This window comes from Enhydra lutris, unplaced genomic scaffold (genome assembly GCF_002288905.1).
Source record: "Enhydra lutris kenyoni isolate GAN:26980312 unplaced genomic scaffold, ASM228890v2 scaffoldscaffold26, whole genome shotgun sequence".
Classification (NCBI taxonomy): domain Eukaryota; kingdom Metazoa; phylum Chordata; class Mammalia; order Carnivora; family Mustelidae; genus Enhydra; species Enhydra lutris.
The window spans coordinates 3,848,532-3,864,424 of NW_019154110.1; the positions used below are offsets into that span (position 1 = coordinate 3,848,532).

General features: G+C 46.0%; 1 protein-coding gene across 3 annotated transcripts in view; it reads left to right on the forward strand.

Annotated features, from left to right (window-relative positions):
• Positions 1 to 10,713, forward strand: part of LOC111151603 (slingshot protein phosphatase 2) — a 242,645-nt gene extending 231,932 nt beyond the window's left edge. For all 3 annotated transcript variants that reach the window (XM_022509688.1, XM_022509690.1, XM_022509689.1), the window contains 2 exons: positions 4,830 to 5,664; positions 8,459 to 10,713. In XM_022509688.1, coding sequence (XP_022365396.1) covers positions 4,830 to 5,664; positions 8,459 to 10,522 — 2,899 coding nt within the window. In that variant the 3' untranslated portion in view covers positions 10,523 to 10,713. The remainder of the gene's footprint in view (positions 1 to 4,829; positions 5,665 to 8,458) is intronic.
• Positions 10,714 to 15,893: the final 5,180 nt, after the last annotated feature.

Genomic DNA, 15,893 nt, shown 5'->3' on the forward strand with positions numbered 1-15,893 from the left:
TACCTCTTGATCCTCAGGATTGTAAAAAAAAACAGTGAACACTGTATACTGGTAAGGGTTATTCTAATGTGGTTCTCATCATCTTCTTTCTCCAGGGCCACCCAGAAACACACACATGCATGTGCCACCTATTCCCTCCTCCTTCCTCCAACCACTGCCTTCCACCACCCACAGGCACACTAACTCCATTAGAAACTAGAATAGGAAGTGGTCCTGGAATTTCCTGTACTGTGATGTTTCCTGGATGTTAACAACTAGAATCTAGTGCTAGGGGTATTGCTTAGGATGCTTTCAAGTGCAAATAATAGAATACCTCCATTGATCGGGATCTCAGCAAGAAACAGCATACTCGGATTAGGATGATTTGAGGAGGGCTTTACAAAGATGTGGGATTGTAGTAGAATCAAGGAACTTGTATCAGCAAGAGCTGTTCGCTAATAGCTGCGAGGTCCAGAGGGAGCCAGCTCGTAGAGCCTGGAAGGAGATTCCTGGAGAAAGAGGCCCCTTCAGAGAGGAGAAATAACCTTCAGTCAAGTAACGCAGTCAGCCTGAAGTGACCCTGTGGGGAGAAAGCTAGGGGAGTAAGTGGCCTGCCTTTACATTTCCTCCCTCCAGACTGTCTCCTCCTGGGGCTCCCATGAAACAGTGAATACCCAAATCAAATCAGGTCTCTGCCAGTTAGGAGAAAGAGTGGGAGTGCCTGCTGTGTATACAATCATTAGGGTCTGCAGTCTCCGATGTTTTCGTTTTAAGAAACAGACTTGTAGGCTATTGCCAAACTAGCTGCCAAGTGGACTGGGCCCAGCAGATTCTTGCCCAGCCCTAGAGCACTACTCCAGGGTCTGCCTGCTCAGAAAAGCAAAAACAGAAAAGCCCCAGACTTCTGGAACTGTCGGAAGCTCTACAGCTTAGGTAACCAGAAGAAAGTCCTTAGAAAAATCCCACTCATTCTGTTTGCAAAGAAATCCATTTCCTGTGGAGGTACTTCAGTCTTGTATGCCAGGAACCATGGGGTGATTCTCTCAAAAAGATAGAGCCTGATCCTAGCACTCTTTAGCCGCCATGGTTGTCTAGTGGCACTGGGTACTTAACTTGAGGTGGCAGCCCTCTGAGGGTATTAGCTTGGGGCTTTGACGTCTTGGTAGAAGAGGAGTTTACCAAAGTGATACCAGGCCTCTGTAAGTGATTTACGAATTGGTTACAGTCTCTTAATCAGAATGCGAGGCCATGGGCCAAATAGTGACCACCTGTTGAAATGCAAGGGACTTTTTGTGTAGTTCAGTATGTCTTTAAGAGCCCAGGGAAGGCTAATATTTAATATAACCCCTTGGGCCTAAAAAGGAGGTTACTATAAACCCACTGATACTATTCATATCTAATTTTATTTTTTATGTTTTTATAGCTGGGGTGGGGGTGAGATAGGAAGAGGGTGTGTGTGTGTGTGTGTGTGTGTGTGTGTGTGTGTGTTGAAACCCTCCATTAAACTCCCAACAGCCATGTTCATTATTCTGTTCTCTGATCATGCAGGTATCTGGCAGATTTTTGTTCCATTAGACAAGTTCAGATTTCAGGCATTTGCAAGCTGGACCATGTGTCTGTGATACTAGGTTCCAATGTACAAGGGGCAGAGAAGAAACACTGGGTGGTAGCCAGGGAGAATTCGTGCCACATGTCTTCGTAGATGTCAGTTTTGATTCTTTGCACACCCCTGTCACTAGGGCCAGAGGTGTCTGTTACACTCCCCTGCTTTGCTGGTGGAGACATCCAAGTCTGGTTCACTGGTGCACAGTGGTCAGCCAGCAGGAGGGAACCTGATAATGAATCCGCATCGTAATTGAGAGCACTTAGGGACCATGGACAACACGTAGAAGATGCTCAATTGTTGCTTTTTTCTTTCTTCTCCTTTATTCCGGCTGTCTAATGTCCTCTAAGACATAGTAGCGTAAACAGTCTGATTTTACTATACAACTGATACTCCATTTTTAGCAATATTTTCCTCTATGTAACTTTCTCAGACCAAGATGTTGCCTTACCAAGCATGTAACAAGGAGAAAGAAAGCAAATTGGAGGCAAGAGAATGGGATATCATGTGTCATTTAGATTTCTTTCTTGTTCATTTTTGAAGTAAAAGGCCAATATCAGGTCTGAGTTCACTCAAGGGAGGAAAGAACCTGAGACTTCTTTGGATCACCCAGGCCACAAACCAACTCTGAAGTTCTTTTTGGCAACTTGTTTACTTGATGCCTACCTGAAATAGGGGGAGGGAGTCAGTTGGATTTAAACATTAACAGTTTAAAATAATAAATATGATCCAGTGTCCTACATCCATCCCTGACAGAGCATCAGGCTGAATGGACGCGGGGAAAAGCCGCACTGGAAGGCAGGTTGGTGTCACTGGGTGAAACTGATGGCGTACATGCACCCTGTGACCCGCCTTCTCCGCTCCTGTATATGACATCTTTTAGAGACCAGAATATCCACCAAGTGCAAGAATGCCCTTGGCAGTGCTGTTCATCGTAGCCAGACCTGTTCATCAGCAGGATGGGTAAATAAACTGTGGTATATTCATCACACTCTGAAATTACAGCTGCACATATTGATGAATCTTTAAAACAGTGTAGGCAAAAGGCAGTTGTAGACAAATGTATACATAGAGTATGATTTTATTTATATAAGTTCACAACATGCAAAACTAAACAGCATCTTAAGAACAAAACGATGATGACATTATGAAGAAAGAAGATGATAAGCACAAAATTTAGGACAGAGTTTACTAAAACCTCTGATTTAGGAGGAGGGAGAGGGAGAACAGGAAGGGGCACCTGGAGAAGCAGTGCGTCCAAGGCCACGGTAATGAGTGTCTTGATTCTATGGACGAGCTAGCTGCCTACCCCTCTTCCAGCTGCTCTTGCTGCAAAAACGAAAGAGGCAACAGAATCAGACCTATCTTTAGATTGGGATTTTTCTTTCTCCTTTACAAGTAGGTGTCAGTTTAATTCCGAGCCCTGACCTAATATTTTCTGATGATTATCTCCCCCAGGAAGAGAAGGAAATCCCTGCTGGGCAAAGGAGCTGTAATGGCAGCCACTTCCTCTGAAACATACACTGTTGTTACCTGTTAGCATAATTTCGTTCTCATTCCCTCCTAATGGATTAGTGACTTGTAGGCAGTTTTTAAAAAATCATATTTTGGAAGGTTCTTGGGATCATGAAAAGTCCCATTTGCCTCTTGATTGGTAAAAAAAAAAAGCTGTTCTTTTACATTTTTAGAAGGGTGAGAACAGCTACTGCCTGAGATGTCTTCCCAGTCCTTTGCATCACAGGAATTGTCCTGCCTTGGGGGCTGAAAGGAGTTGGTGCAGGTCTGAACATCCTCATGATAGGCGAGGGTTAGAAATTGGAGAACACAGCCACGTGTAGGTCAGGAACCAAGAGTATCTAGTTATAAAAGAAACTTTAAAGGGAAGCATGTGGCCTGGGTTGATCACTGGGTATGGTTCAGGCCCCACCTATGCAACTATTCAGTTTGCCCCTCCCCACACTCACTCACTCGTTTGGGATGTGTGATATGTTGTCTCCTCCTAGGGGTGACTGGAGTTCATGCAGCTTGGAACGGGTGAAAATCCTACCTTCCTCCCAGCTATTGATTATAGCTTGTCTTCATAAACAGAATGACCTGTTCCCTACCCGGAAAAGCGCCCTTCTGCCGTGCGGGCCTGAATCAGAGAGAGCCCCACCCCAACAGCAGACAGACAGGGGGAGCTGAGAGCAGGTGCAGAGTTGAGAACAAACAGGGGTTCACATTAGTGCAGGCGCATGACTCGGCAGAGACTCACAGGCAGGCGTGGCCCTGAGCCTGCGGGAAACTGTTTTGGGCTATTTCCCATTACACTCTGCAGTTAGGTGATTCTTCATCAACTTGTGAGTCGTGGAAACCACACCCCTAAGTGCCACATCTAGGGACCTGTTTCCTGGGTACCTGATCTGACCAGCCACAGGGCCACATTTTTCTTTTTGGCTAGGGCTTTGGGAAATGTGCTCCCTTGTTACATGGTTTGAAATGAATTCTCATCCCATCAGAACTTTTCTCCATGGGCGCCTGGGTGGCTCAGTTGGTTAAGCATCTGCCTTCGGCTCAGGTCATGATCTCAGGGTCCTAGGATCAAGGCTTGCATTGGGCTCCCTGCTCAGTGGGGAGCCTGCTTCTTCCTCTCTCCCCTGCTCGTGCTCTATTTCTCACTATCTCTCTCTCTCAAATAAATGAATAAAATCTTAAAAAAAAAAAGGGGGGGGCGCCTGGGTGGCTCAGTGGGTTGGGCCTCTGCCTTCAGCTCAGGTCATGATCTCAGGGTCCTGGGATCGAGCCCCGCATCGGGCTCTCTGCTCAGCGGGGAGCCTGCTTCCTCCTCTCTCTCTGCCTCCCTCTCTGCCTACTTGTGATCTCTCTCTCTATCCAATAAATAAATAAAATCTTTAAAAAAAAAAAAAGAATCTCTACAATTCACATTCCTACCAGCTGTATATGAGAAGACTTGTTTGACCATGCCATCATCAACACTAGCTGCTAGCAACCATTTTAAGCTCTTATCAGCCTGGTAGGTAGAAAAATCAGATCCCATATTTGTTTTTATTGTTGTTTGCTTTGTTTTTGCTTTTTGCTCTTAGTTAAATTGAGCATCTTTACAATTGTTTATTGCCTACTTCTTGCATTGGGTATTACCAAGCATTTTGCAGGTTAAGATTTAAATTTATCTGGGAGCGGTTTCCTGGGAGGGTGTTGACTGATTTCAACCCCAGAGTAAGGCATTTCATATGTATGTCCTCCACAGCAAACAGCGGCATAACAAGCTCTGGAGATCTCATTCAGATAGCGACCTCTCAGACCACCATGAACCCATCTGCAAACCAGGGCTAGAACTCAACAAGAAGGAGATCACCACCTCAGCAGACCAGATTGCTGAGGTGAAGACCATGGAGAATCACCCACCCATACCTCCCGTCTTTGTGGAACACGTCGTCCCACAAGATGAAAATCAGAAGGGCCTATGTACCAAAGAAAGAATGATCTGCTTGGAGTTTACTTCTAGGGAATTTCATGCTGGACAGATTGAAGATGAATTAAACCTAAATGACATCAATGGATGCTCATCAGGGTGTTGTCTCAATGAATCAAAATTCCCTCTTGACAACTGCCATGCATCCAAAGCCTTAATCCAACCTGGACAGGCCCCAGAAATTGCCAACAAGTTCCCAGACTTAACAGTAGAAGATCTGGAGACAGATGCCCTGAAAGCAGATGTGAACGTGCACTTACTGCCTCTGGAAGAATTAACATCTCGCCTGAAGGACCTTCCCATGTCCCCTGATCCTGAATCACCAAGCCCCCAACCCAGTTGCCAGGCTGAAGTCTCAGATTTCAGTACGGATCGCATTGATTTTTTTAGCGCCCTGGAAAAGTTTGTAGAGCTTTCCCAAGAAACCCGATCCCGATCTTTTTCCCACTCAAGGATGGAAGAACTGGGTGGAGGAAGGAGTGAGAGCTGTCGACTGTCAGTGATGGAAGTAGCCCCTTCCGAAGGGACAGCTGATGACCAGAGAAGCAGCTCTTTGAGTAATACTCCCCATGCATCTGAAGAATCTTCAATAGATGAGGAACAGTCAAAGGTAAAAACTCTTTATAGTGGTTCTCTAGCTAATGAAGTTCTTTTGGAAGACGAAGTATTTGGGATTCTGCTGTGTTCATTTTATTTTCGAATTCCTAAAGATTTAGGAAGGCAGTATGGGAGAGACTGTGGCTGAGACTTTCCTTGAAAACTTAAGGTTTAAAAATTTTTAAATCCATTGCATTTTGGAGAAGTTATCTTTCCAAGCTTTTGGTGTCTTTGGAAGCACTTCTGAGAGGGGATTTGGGGGTGGGGGGCAGATTAGCCAAAACAAATGTCCTGCCTGTACAAGGAGAGGTCCCCTCACTGGACCTCTGTGATTCAAATCCATTCTTACCAATAATGAAGTGCCTGGGAGTGACACACTGTCTGTGTAAGACCTCTGTCTCTCTGAGGAGATGGGATTTGTTTGGGAAACTCTGTCTTAGAAAATTCAAAGACTAGACATGTGTAAATGGTTGTCAGGGTAGCAACCCATGCTGAGTTCTTGCTATTAATAATGTTTCTGGATTGGTCCTCATCTCAGATCCGTGGTATCCAAGACTTCAGGGATAGTTTTGGGAAGTGATTGAGGACAGACAGACTGAAGATTCTTCTCTGTGGCATATCAGCACTTAGGAGCCATTTCAGACCAGGGAAAGAACTGTGTATCATCAGTTCTAAGACTCACTCTTATTCTCATTTTGATATTTCTGAAATCGGGATGCATCTTAAAAACAATGGTATCTTAGATCAGTATAATATAGTAGTTAGGAAGTAAATGGTGACAGATTTACTTAATGATTTCAGTGTAGGTGACTCCATTTTTGCATTTCCTGTTACTTGTCTGGTTATATTTACCACCTTGTCCATGACTTACCTTTTCTCTCTAACTACCCTAGGGCAGTCATTGCCTCTGCTTCCGTCTTCTCTCCCCAAAGGTTATGTCTTTGCTTCATTTTGACTGGGAAATCAGAATGCTTGGACCAGTGGGTATAGCAGCTCTGACAGAAATAGCTTTTCTGCAAACTCCCTCGTCATATGAGCACTCTGTCCACAACCTATGCACACACTGGGTCCGCTGGGCTTCTCTCCCAGTCTTGGCTAGTTTACTTCTGCCTAATGTCCCAGCAGATTTCTCTTAAAGGTGTAACTGACCTTGTCGGTTTGTATTAGCTCTGACTTTCTTTTGAAGGAGAAAGATCAGAACAATTCCTAGGGAAATATTACACTTTGAAGGCTTATAAAAATGTTAAAGTAGGGGCATCTGCGGGGCTCAGTCAGTTAAGTGTCTGCCTTAGGCTCAGGTTATGATCTCAGGGTCCTGGGGGTCCCCGTTCAGCAGGGAGTCTGCTTCTCTCTCTCTCCCTCTGCCCCTCCCCTCTGCTCGTACTGTCTCTCAAAATAAATAAATAAAATCTAAATAAGTAAATAAATGAATAAAATATTAAAGTAGATTGATGGTTGTCAAATGCCACTTTAAGAGATATCCAAAAGCCATTTTCAGATTATGAAATTCTTATCTTTTTTTTTTAACAATAGGACTTTGTTTTATATTGGCTAATTTTCTTTTGCCTCATCCTGAATGCATCTAGGAATTTGTAACTGGTAGAACAGTAATACATCAGAGAGTCACAGTTTCTAAGTTTGCTTAGGCATGTGGCTCCATAAGCCAAGTAAACCTTTCCCAGAAGGAGCCATGTGAAATCTGGAAATCGTGTGATCAGGTACAGAGTGCCCTCACATGCTGGAATGCTACTGCCCAGAGAATGCCAAGAGTGGGAGGGTAAGGATGAAAGCTGGCAGGACAGAGGAGAGAAGAGAGCAGTGAGTCTCCAAATCCGACATCAGATGATAACCTCATTCATCTTGCCCTAACACTGGGCATATTTAAGGTGGTCACTAAGTCCTTGAATGGAACTCTTCCCCTTGAACTTCCCCTTGAACTAGGTTAGAATCAAACTGGGAGTTGATAGGCCAGAGAAGAAAAATCTCATCTACCCCAGTATAGCCCAAGTATACCCCAGTATAGCCCAAATTCTGAAGGCTAATGGTCTTAGGAAAGTAAGGATTGGGGCAGGGCACCTGGGTGCTCATTCTGTTGGGTGTCTGTCTTCTGCTCAGGTCCTGATCCCAGGGTCCTGAGATCAAGCCCTGCATCCCGCTCCTTGCTCAGTGGGAAGTCTGCTTCTCCCTCTGCCCCTCCCCTTCCCCATTTTCCTATGTGCACTCTCTCTCTCTCTCTCTCTCTCAAATAAAATCTTAAATTTAAAAAATAAAAGGGGGGGGGTGCGCCTGGGTGGCTCAGTGAGTTAAAGTCTCTGCCTTCGGCTCAGGTCATGGTCCCAGGGTCCTGGGATCGAGCCCCGCATTGGGCTCTCTGCTCAATGGGGAGCCTGCTTCCTCCCCTCTCTCTCTGCCTGCCTCTCTGCCTACTTTTGATCTCTCTCTCTATCAAATAAATAAATAAAATCTTTTTAAAAAAAAAAAAGAGAGAATTATAGGAACCTCCAAGACTATCCACTATGCATTTTTGGAGCAAGGGTTGGAATTCTGTTTTGAGTAAACAGAACAAAAGTTTAGTAGACAGTGATACAAGCTGTAACAAATTTTGTATGTCTTCCTTTGATGAATCTGTTTGTTTTTTTTTTTCCTTTTGTGACAACACAGATGGACAAAGGACAGTCCCAGGTACTCGACAGTTTGTGTCCTCATAGCCAGAAGGTTCTCCCAGATTAGATGATTAGTAAACAAAACATCTGGCATTTTTTATTAGACCATGGTTTGCCATAACCATCTCACTGTTTTCTCCCTAGGCAATCTCAGAACTGGTAAGCCCAGACATCTTCATGCAATCTCACTCAGAAAATGCAATTTCAGTCAAAGAAATCGTTACTGAGATTGAATCCATCAGTCAAGGAGTCGGACAGATTCAACTGAAAGGAGACATCCTGTCTAACCCATGCCATACGCCAAAGAAGCATACCATCCATGAGCTGCCCCTTGAGAGAGCCCAGGCCCTGGAGAACAAACCTGGAAATCTGGAGCATAGTGAGGGTTCCTACACAGCCCAGCCTGAACTAGCCAAAGACTCAGGGAAGTGGGACCTAGAAGGCTGCCTAACCACACACTCATCCACTGCAGAGCTGGAAGACGAGGAACCAGCTGAGGAGGAACAAGAACTTTGGGGCCCTGGAATGCACCCAGGTGCCAAGTGGTACCCTGGGTCCGTGAGGCGAGCCACCTTGGAGTTTGAAGAGCGCTTGCGACAGGAGCAAGAGCACCATGGTACCGCGCCTGGTTGTGCCTCATTGTCCATTCGCAAGAATTCCAAGAATGATTTCTCTGTGGCAGACCTAGCACCAAAAGGGAAGAGTGATGAAGCTAGCCTTGAACTTTGTTTTGTCCCCAAGGAACCAGAGATTAACAAGGGCAAAGGGAAGTGCAGTGGGTCCGAAGCTGGCTCACTACCCCAGTCTGAGCAAGTAGCCATTGGTCCAGCACCTGAGCTGCTGCAGTTTCAAGAGCGCCCAGGGTCAGACACTAGAACAAAGCAGGAAGGAGTCCTGAAGGAGCAGAGGACTGTGGTTTCGTGCCAGGGATCTGAGACACAGGCAGCCCCTCTCTCCCTTCCCAAGAAGGTGGAAATCATTGAGTATCCCCACGCAGTTCCATCCCCCAATCATCCTGGGCCAGGGGGTGAAAGAGCCACCAGCATAAAGAGTGGGGAACAGGGACTGAGGAAAGCAAAAGTAGAGGACTCCGTCCCCATCCTCTGTGCACTGGATGAAAATCTGAACAGGACTCTGGGCCCCACCCAGGCTCCTCTGCACCCCAACGTGCTACCTCTGCCTCATTCTTCCCCTCCTGACCACGACAGTCCCACTGACCTGACCTCCACCCTGAGCAGCCCTGAAGCCTGGGACGACAGCCTGTCGACAGCCCCGGAAACAGGAGCACCTTTTGTCAGTCGCACAACCCATGTACCATCTGCCAACTTGGATCACGCACATCCCCAGACTATAGTTCATCTGGAAGGCTTCACAGAGCAAAGCAGTACCACAGACAACGAGCCCTCTTCAGAGCAGGGTAGCTGGGAAGAAAGTCAGGAGGGCCCGTTTTCCAGTGGCAATGAAGTGCCATACGAGGACTCCCAGTTAACTAGAGAAGACCTAAGCCAACTCGGTGACAATATTGAGGAGTTACAAGAAAAACCGGACCCACTTCCTGTAGCCTGTCAACTCCCACACAGCTCTAGTGGTGACAGCATAAAGGGTCTCAGCCATAGCCCCGGTGTGGTGAAGGAGCGCACTAAAGAAATCGAGTCCCGAGCGATTTGCCAGGGAGGGCTCACCAAACCATCCCAAATGAGGCATTCAGCTTCCCTCGCCAAATTAGGTTACTTGGACCTCTGTAAAGACTGTTTATCGGAGAGAGAGACTCTCTCCTCTGATCCCCCTCATCTCAAGCTGCTTCAGCCCTTCAACAGAACGGACACAGGCATGCACGCCATGGAGGCCCAGGAGCCCTCAGAAAACCCAGATGCCCCCCAGAACCTAGAACCCACCAAGTATTTTATAGAACAGCTCAAAACAACAGAGTGTATCGCGCAGAGCAAGCCAGTGGAGAAGCCCATCGTACAGTATGCCAAAGAATTTGGTTACAGTCAGCAGTGTTTGCTCCCCAGGGCAGGACCCGAATTGACTAGTTCTGAAGGAGGCCTTCCTTTGCCACAACCCCAGGGACTGCAGCGTGCAGGCCCAGCTCCGGGGCTGGCTGTGGCGCCCCGTCAGCAGCACGGCCGAACTCACCCCCTTAGGAGACTTAAAAAAGCAAATGATAAAAAACGGACAACCAACCCCTTCTATAATACCATGTGATTCTGAGCCTACACGTGTGACTTTCTGAAAGAAATGTTTGTAAAAGGGGCAGGTGTAATATGTAAGGAACATGCACTTTATGGGTTAATTTTATAATATTTTGGTCATTTTACTGTTCCTGGCGCATGCAGGGTTTGGGTTGGTTTTTCTCCCCCCTCTGTGTATGTGTGCGTGAAAGAGGAAAAGAGAGATTGATTCAGACAGCAAGACCATTTTAGCATTTTTTTATTTTTAGAAAATTCAAACCTCAAAAAATACTCATTTTCAAAGAGCACCTTTATCAAAGGCAAATTGCTGTTTTTCAGTCAGCTCCCACCTGCTCCTCATTTGCCCTCCGAGAAAAAGCATGCTTGCTTATTTGCTTGAGGAAGGAAGTAGCTGGAGAAGGTGGGGATGAAGCTGGAAATCGGAAATGCTCCCCTGGGCCTGTGTGATGATGGTTTGGGCTTCAGACCTGATGCATGGGATTGAGCTGAAGGGCCGCTGCAAGGCCACGGGCTCTCAGCCTTGGGCCCACTGAGAGTTCCCAAGGCGGGCAGGTTGTGCTTTGCCCTCAAAGGGGGGGGTCTTCCAGAAGCCACTTCTTCTGGATTCCTGAGTCCATCATTACCGAAAGGCAGGATAATGGCTGGCTTTGTAAACCTACCAAGCAAATAGGTCCCCCCCCACCCAGCACATGATTTTTAAATTAAAAGTGAACCCCAAATGAAATCTGAGAGATCTGTGTCGAGGAAAGCATATGAGGAGGAGGAGGCGACGTCTGCAGAGGCTGCTGCCCGGTGTCTTCTGGGTCAGTATCTTCCTGCACATGGGCGGTCACCCTGGCCCTCCCTGTCAGGAAATGTACTCTGCAGCATCCTTTCAACTAAAACAGAACGGGGACAAGTTTGAAAAACAGCAATTGAAAGTCAGTGTGTTCTTGTAAAATGAATACGTACGTAGGGTTTTAACACTTCCATTACTTGAATAATTCTGTGGGCCTTCTGCGTTTAATGGCCATATATTTTTCCAATTTACTTTTCTCCCTCATGCTGTTTCTCCCAGTGCTGCCCTTTTTTAAAAATTTCATAGATGATATTTGAATTGTTACATTACCTATGTATAACCTCCATTGAACGCGAAGTTTTCTTACTGATGTTATCACTGTTAACACTTGACATGGGTTGTTTTTTTTTTTTTTTCCTGGAAGATTTGTCATTTCTCTAGTTTATACACAGTATTTATGTACATAATGTCACTTTCTTACAGTGTTTTGTTGTTGATGTCGTAGGATCTTTTTGATTTAATCTTTTTAAGAAGGATAAAGCTGCAACTGGAGAATACAGACACCACAGAAATAAAACTGATGGGTGTTGGTAGGAATCTGCAGAGTATATCGATGGTGGTTTTAATTGTTAAGATGGAGACTTCTGATCGCCAGCTCCTGCCAAATTATGTGTTAGTAACTTCCTCCTCAGAGAAACCCCTAAAGGCTCCCATTAGATCACAGTTTGACCGAAAGCTGATTTCTCTTTGAGACTGAAATCCCAGAGCGGGTTGTTTGCCAGGAGCTGAACCACAGCCAGGGAGTGTATGTGAGTGATACCGCTGCCCAGGGCGGAAGCTTCCGATGGATTGGGCTGAAGGTTCATGGGCAGGCAGGCCCCCCACCAAGGGCAGGCACCCACTATTGACTCCATTTAGGATGCTTTTGCTTCGTTGCTATTGTGGAGCTCCTTAACACAGGAGCACTTGCCATAAACAAGCCTATTTGGGCTTCTTACAGAAAGCATTTAGCCTGGAATGAAATACCTTCTGCAGCTCATCAAAACTGAAGAGGTTTGCAAATTTGCTTCCTGTTTGCTTTGGTTGATGTCCACGTGGCTGAGAGGTTGACCAAGTACAGACTTGGGCTTTGGTTTTGGCTCATCACGGCACTGAGAGGAAAGACAGATACCCAGACTGTCAAGGCGATTGTCAGAGGCCAGAGTTTGGTGGGGGGCAGATAGTGGGGTGACCTCTCGGGAAGAGAAAAGGTGGCCCGAGGCCATTCATAGGTGCTCCAGGGGAGCCGTGAATCTGGGTGCTGTGTGGAAGTTAGTCAGGTCTCACTTCGCTGCCAGGTAGTGGATTGGACAGAAACCTCCTGCTCTAAGTGTCTTTATGATGTAGTAATTATACATACCTGTGCTGTCTTTAAATAGTTTCCTTGAATGTTCGAATGTATCCTCCACACACACGGCTTTGTGGTTCCTGGATGTTTAATGTGTTGTCAAGTGTTTTTGTTAGTTGGTGTGTACCAGTGCGAGGAGGCTTGCAAGACAGAGTTATGAATTTCCAGGGCTCATCCTGCTAAACAGCCCTGCCTTGTTGAGCCAGTTCCACCACCGCCAATACAAGAGGGAAAGGACAGGAAATTGTGGCAGGGGCAGGGAGAGAACGATTTGCACTGAGGTGAAGAGAGCGGTGTCCCCTCATTAACCCTTTGAAATGGTGACATCCCTCACATAGAGAATTATAAGCAGGATGGACAGTATTAAACTGTTCTCTCTCCTCCCCTGCAGCGGTGGTTCGTGCTCACCATCCCTGCATTAAGTAACAGCAGCTGTGGGGAGATCTTCTAATGCTGTGAAGAAAACTTTTTTTAAAGAAAAAGGAAATAGTCTTGCTCTCGCTTCCTTCTTTTAAGTAACATTCTTGGTTCTCGTTTAATTTACCTGCCTCAAGAAACATCCTCCATTCAGGGTCTGTAATTCACCCATGCTGTGGGGTTCCTGCCAGCCTCTCAAACCCCCCCACAACTGAGGGTTCTTGTGTTATTTGCATAGCCGAGCAATGTCCAGGGGAAGCACATGATGAGCCATCAAGGACTTCTCAGACTTTCTTGTCCTCAGACTTTTTGATAATCTCAGGTGGCCTATTTCCCTTTTCTGTTCATGGAAAGCTCAGACCCAGAACTGCAGGTCCGGTGGTTTGACAGAGATGAGTAGGAAAAGTCTTGACCTCTTGCTCAGTGCCTCTCTTTATCTTTATTTTGAAAACCACCATAGTCTGACTCTCAGTTACCCTGGAGGAGAGAGAGAGAGAGAGAGTGTGTGTGTGTGTATACACAGATACACGCACACCTGTGCAAAAATACTTTAAAAAGTAATGTTTTGGTGCATGGGGTAGAAGCCCCAGGAGCATGCAACTTTTGAGCTGTAATCTGGAGGGTTACCTGGTGAGTAGGAAGGAGAGAGACTTCAACCCTTTCTTGATTTTAGAAACACTTAGGAGTAGTATATACTATAGTAGACCTATAGTACTGTATTATAGTAATAATCATCTCTCCTCATTTTGGTTGCCCTTCAGAGTCTTAATGTTTGGGATCATTCTTAGCACCCTAGCTTCTTCAAGCTCTTGAGGTAGCATTTTCCTGGTTCTGTACCTGTATCCCAACCCTATCTCATCTGGGGAACTACAAAGAGCTCCAAGGACAGCCTTGAGAATGAAAGCCCAGGCTCTGAGGTCCCCTCTTGCTCAAGGGCCCCAGACAGAGACTTTTGGATAGACCTGAAGTTTCTCAGACATAGCCACTCACAAAAATCTTCATCTGCTCCATCTGAGGATTTCAGTTTTAAAGTGATCTAGGCATGTTTGGTAGAGAAGTTTCTGTGGGAGTTTTCTTTTTTTCTTTTACGAAAGCATTATGCAAAGAGGGCCACTTTTTAAGGGCATTTTAAAATTTTTAAATAAAGCCATTCTTTGGCTCTTTTTGACAACTATTTGTGGATACTTTGTTTACATTGTGATAATTAAAACACGCATCCTCTTGACAGCCGCTCCTCCCTTCCTCCAGGCACGCGGCCCTGGCTGTCCTGTGAGTCCTCTCACAGAGCGAGGCCTGAGGCCTCCGTGGTCAGCCCTGACTCACAGGGGACTGGGGGGGATGGACCCGGAGCTGACTTCCATCTGTGTCCTGCACTCCCTTTCAACACTCTGTGTGGAATTAGCCCTTTCCTCAGTCAGTGATGGTGTGTCTTACAGTGATGGTTGTAACGGTGAATGGCTAGTGTCCTTTTTGTCTCAGTTTGTTTTGCTTTTTGATGGTAGATGAAATTTTAGCTCTTTCAGCACCAGTCCAACTTGAAGGTATCTTGGACTTTGTTTTCTCTCCCAGACTTAAAAGATCAAGGCATGTATTAGGCATAAATATATTTGCTGCCTCAACTCATCTGACACCCAGATTAGGAAACAGCCTGTCACCAAAGCAGGAAGCTGCACACTCCTAACCCCTGTCCCAGGCCTCTGGGGTCCCTCGATGCCATGGAGAGCTAATGCAAGGTGCTTGTGTACTTTCCCAGCCTGGAAGTGAAGGGTGACTGGCCCTGGCTCCTGCTATGAAAGAAAACCAGCATCATTTTCTCAGTGCCCCAGAGACCTAAGACAGGATTTCTAAACTGGAATCATCCCTCACTGGCTTGAAGATGCCTCAGGGGGTATATGACTAGTGCTGCCCTCTGGGTCCTCACAGACACTGGTGGCTTTGTCCTCTGTACACATGCAGAGCTAATACCCAGGGCTTCATTCAAGCAGATGACCCAATCTGGAAACTGGGTAACTGGCCCTGAAATGATTCTCCGCAAACAGGCCCACAGGGAATTGTTTGGTTTTTGTGGTTTTTTCGGATTTTGGTTTGCCTGGCATAGCTTAAGGTGCCTTTTATTTTTTTTTCTTTCTACTTTATTTTGTAGGACTTGTTCTAAATGTAGAAAACAAGTCCAAAAGACTCTCCCACTGACTGTTACCTTTGCCCCAGGCCAGTCCAAACTTTTATGCTCACATTTTATTAAATAAAGCAGGTGCTCCCTGGAATCTCTGGGACCTTTTTGAGGCATTTGAAGCAGAATATAAAGAGTGGTCTCATCTCCTTCCTTAATCTTCCTGGTGGTTGGGATGTTCCACTTGTATCATAGATTTTTTTTATTACTGATGTGCTCTGCTGTTTTTAAATGTGAACTTGTGCGCAAATGTGCAGATTCAATGTTCTTGTTACAGATTAAATAAATTTTTATTTTGAAGATGAAATGTGTATTTGATCAAGTGCAAAAAAGGGGGGGAAGATGGTGCTAGAGCAGGTGGAGGGATTGGAAGAGAACACTGATGAGCAGTGGGAGGCACATGGAGCAATTCTCCTTGATCTCCCTCATGCTTAAGCGCTAGCTCGTGGCGGGGGGTGAGGGGCAGCGCCTGGGTGGCTTAGTGGGTTAAAGCCTCTGACTTCGGCTCAGGTCATGATCTCAGGGTCTGGGATTGAGCATCGAGCCCCACATCGGGCTCTCTGCTCAGCGGGGAGCCTGCTTCCTCCTTTCTCTCTGCCTGTCTCTCTGTCTACTTGTGACTCTCTCTCTCT